This window comes from Eucalyptus grandis, chromosome 3, assembly GCF_016545825.1.
Source record: "Eucalyptus grandis isolate ANBG69807.140 chromosome 3, ASM1654582v1, whole genome shotgun sequence".
Lineage (NCBI taxonomy): Eukaryota > Viridiplantae > Streptophyta > Magnoliopsida > Myrtales > Myrtaceae > Eucalyptus > Eucalyptus grandis.
In genome coordinates, this window is record NC_052614.1 from 53096616 (window position 1) to 53100628 (window position 4013).

General features: G+C 38.7%; 1 protein-coding gene across 1 annotated transcript; it reads left to right on the top strand.

Moving 5' to 3' along the window:
* Positions 1-498: 498 nt before the first annotated feature.
* LOC104437708 (probable indole-3-pyruvate monooxygenase YUCCA4) lies at positions 499-3196 on the top strand. The gene is made up of 4 exons (XM_039310098.1): positions 499-1453; positions 1718-1965; positions 2091-2213; positions 2799-3196. Exons 1-4 carry the CDS (start codon positions 811-813, stop codon positions 3027-3029), a joined length of 1245 nt encoding a protein of 414 aa, XP_039166032.1. The 5' UTR covers positions 499-810; the 3' UTR covers positions 3030-3196.
* The last annotated feature ends 817 nt before the right edge of the window (positions 3197-4013 follow it).

Here is a 4013-nt window from a genome sequence, read left to right on the forward strand (position 1 = left end):
TAGTTCTTATATCCTCTATCCTTATGGTCTTGACCTAGATTTAACATTCAAGTAGTAGTAGCTTAAGAGCGAAAGTATCTAATCTAATATTTTGCCATGTGATATCTTCAGTCTCATCTCATTTGATTTGATAGCTCGCTTGATGTTTCCACGTCTCTAATAATCATCTAAAGACTAAATCCTTTCAGGAACAGAGTTAACTGAACATTGAGATTGAGGATTCTGGAGAACAAATAAAAATAGAAAATGGATAGCTTTCAGATAGGTGAGAGACAGATAACCTCAGGTAGTTAGGAAAAGATTGCAGGTAATCTTCTGTAAAACGTTGGAACTCAAAAGAAGATTAGATGTGCATTATCCATGTGTCTAATGCATGCATGTGCACACATCTACTCTATCTCTCTAGGATAAACTCAATTTTATTTAAATCCGTGCATGGATGTACTTATTTAAAGCTACTCTTGACCATTGCCCACCACTCACTCATCAAGTCTTGTTTAGAAGAACCGGAATTCCTCCTCCACCTTCGCCTCTCTCTCTCTCTCTCTCTCTCTCTCTCTCTCTCCCCTCCTCTGTTTCATCATCACATGCGCCATTCTGCTTCTGTGCATTAGCTTTCTCTTTTCGACACTAGCCTAAGTCCAAACACGAGACAATCCGAAGTAAATGTAAAACAGAGCCCAGGAACAGAGCATTTCAGAATGAAGAAACAGGGAAAGTGAAAACAGAGCACAAGAAAATCTCTCATCTTTCCGCTCCTCTGAGACATTTTTGAACTACCCATCTTGTTTTTTCTCATATTTTGACATCATGCGTTCTTGTAAAGATCGAGAACAAGACCCTCAAACGCTGTTAGAGGACGTTCACAAGCCTATCATAGTTGGTGCGGGGCCATCTGGTTTAGCAGCTTCAGCTTGCCTATCTAAGCTTGGTGTTCCTTCACTGATTCTAGAAAAGAGCGACTGCATAGCTTCTCTATGGCAATACAGAACCTATGATCGCCTCAAATTGCATTTGCCTAAGCTGTACTGCGAGTTACCCCTCTGGGGCTTCCCAGAACATTTCCCCAAGTATCCAACCAAGCACCAGTTCATCTTATACATGGAGGCCTATGCCTCACACTTCTCAATAAGGCCAAAATTCAATCAGAACGTGGCAAAAGCTGAGTTTGACCCGATTCATGGGTTCTGGAGGGTTCAAACTCAGGAGTTCCAGTACATTTCTAGGTGGCTCATAGTTGCCACAGGAGAGAATGCAGAGTCTTTTGTGCCAGACATTGTTGGACTGGACAAGTTCAAAGGTTCGGTGCTTCATTCAAGTGAGTACAAGTCTGGTTCTGATTTCAGAAACCAGAGGGTTTTGGTTGTGGGTGGTGGCAATTCTGGAATGGAACTTAGCTTGGACCTTTGGAGGCATAATGCAACTCCTTACATGGTTGTTAGAAACACAGTGAGTTCAGCTTTTCTCTCTCTCTCTCTCTGCCTCTCGCTCTGTTGTTCTTCTTTTTCTTCCACGAAATCATTTTCCAATCATTTTTTTGGTCACCCAATTATTGATTACTAAAAGTTCTGGCAACTTGAGTATTGAAGTTCAGAATTCAGATATACCCCCTCTTTTAAATTAATAATAATAAATGAGGATAAAAAGGATTAGCATAGATTTGTCAGTTTTCTTTTTCTAAATGTCATGACAATTTTTGCTTTTGTGATGTCAACAGGTACATGTTCTCCTAGAGAAATTTTTGGCTTCTCAACGTTTGGAATAGCAATGTCACTTCTCAAATGGCTTCCCTTGAGATTGGTCGACAAGCTCCTCCTTCTGATAGCTAATCTTCTCTTAGGCAACACCGACCATTTAGGTCTCCGGCGGCCCAAAACTGGCCCAATCGAGCTCAAAAACATCACTGGAAAAACCCCTGTGCTCGATGTCGGTGCTCTTTCACATATAAAATCCGGCAACATTAAGGTCTTAAGAAGGCACTTCAAAGAGAAACTCCTTTTTTGGCTTCCCCCGAAATTTGTCCTCTGCGCATATTTACAGACATCAGCATATGCTACGCTTTCTAAGGCTTCTTTTTTTTTCGGTTTCAGGTGATGGCAAGTGTTAAAGAAATCACAAAAACTGGAGCCAAATTCGTGGATGGACCAGAAAAGGAGTTTGATTCCATAATTTTAGCAACAGGGTATAGGAGTAATGTTCCTAGCTGGCTCAAGGTGAGCTCTCATCAGTAAACATTCCACTCAATTTAAATTTGTGAGATTCTATATTTTTAGCTTTAGTCCCGTCTCATATTGCATCACCTATCCCTTTCGATCTCTGAACACATGCAGAGTGTGAAGAGAAACACTCAAAACTATTCTTTCATTTTTCGTGCAAGAATAGAATAAAATAATTCAGTAGGGGCCTGTTGGGGGCTCTTCTGCATGTATCTTTGCATTGCCATTTCAAAAAAGACAAATATACACTCTATGCGCACTCATAATTTATAACTATCATGACATGTTGGAGTCCTTGGAGGGGGCAGATTGCAAACGCGTGGCCTTGATATTGTTCCTTTTGCGCCTTTTCCACTTATGTACCAAACTGGGATATGGTTTTGTTGTGATCACTTTGTCCCCATCACAAACTTTTCTTCATGGAAAAGGAGCATGCTTCTTCTTTTCTTTATGCTTCTTGCTTTGAGCATTGATCCGCCAGCATTTGCGATAAGCTACTGGTAGGACCAAGGAGCATAAAAGATCTCCCTCAGAATGCTATCTTCCAGTTGATGATGACATGTTCTAGGGTTTGTGATGCAGAGTGAGTTTTTCACCAAAAAGGGCATTCCCAAGACCCCATTTCCTGACGGGTGGAAAGGAGGGAATGGACTTTACACAGTTGGATTCACAAAGAGAGGCCTCCTTGGGACGGCCAGCGAGGCCATTAAGATTGCCAAAGACATTGCAGATCAATGGAGGGCAATAAATGATTTATCAGAAATTTCAGTGATTCCCATCTCATCCCACTTAGAAAAGTCACAAGCAACATAAAAACCTTGTCAGAGGAAAATTCAAAAGAACCATTGATGGGGTTGTGGGGGTCTAACTGTTGGAATAGGTTGTATTGTACTTTGAATTTTCTCTTTTCACACCTTATGTTTCGGTTTCTGTACTTGGTGATCTCCCCCTCTGTAAATGCTAACAATTTTGCTTTGCTGTGCTGGTTCCAACTTTGTATCTCCTTGAGCTCTTGCTAGTTTCTAATAAAGGTTCGTTTTGTTTGAAGAAAATTAGTTTCGGAAACTATTTTCCAACTTTTCAATATTTAAATAACAGAAAATTAATCGATTTACAAAAAAAAAAAAAAAGAATTTCCGTGAAAGCAGTAAACTTAAAAAGAAAATGATTTTTCCTTAATCACAAAATAAATAAAAATTAACTATTCTATTTGAGAATGATTTTTTCATAAAAAATATTTTCTTTTGCCATGAAATTTTCAGTATGCATTTATTTCGTGAAAATGAAACATTTGCAAACTATTTTCTTAAAGATAATTACTTATATGTGGTGAAGAGGATTGTTCTCTTTTAAAAGTCGACTTTTAAGTGATTTAATTAAACAAGGTTGTATTCGCAGTTGGATGCTCTCATGCTTTCAAAGAGGCTCCCAGATGTCTCTCCTCCTATCAAGAAACAATATTTGTGTAAATCAAAATCCCAAAACCCTTAAATATAGGAAATCAGTGAGAAGAAAACCAGATCATATTAGTATACCTGAATCTTCCTCTATCCTATGATTTAGTTCCTTAAAACTACATAAATCAGATCACGCTCAAAATAAGGACAATCGACCATCATGAACATTCAAGTCGCTAGAACATCGCTAGGATGATAAAGAGCACCCGTAGCATAGATAAAATGCAAACTCAAGACACCATCCTATTGTCATAAACTGAAAAAAAGAATACCCGATAACATTTTACAAAGGAAAATAAGCGGTTGAACTCCAATCTTTTGCTCCAAATTTTAAAAATTC

Coding starts and splice junctions, on each gene's coding strand:
- LOC104437708 (XM_039310098.1), top strand. CDS start 811: ATGCGTTCTTGTAAAGATCGAGAACAAGACCCTCAAACGCTGTTAGAG. Junction 1,966..2,090: donor TAAAATCCGGCAACATTAAG/GTCTTAAGAAGG, acceptor TTTCGGTTTCAG/GTGATGGCAAGTGTTAAAGA. Junction 2,214..2,798: donor ATGTTCCTAGCTGGCTCAAG/GTGAGCTCTCAT, acceptor TTTGTGATGCAG/AGTGAGTTTTTCACCAAAAA.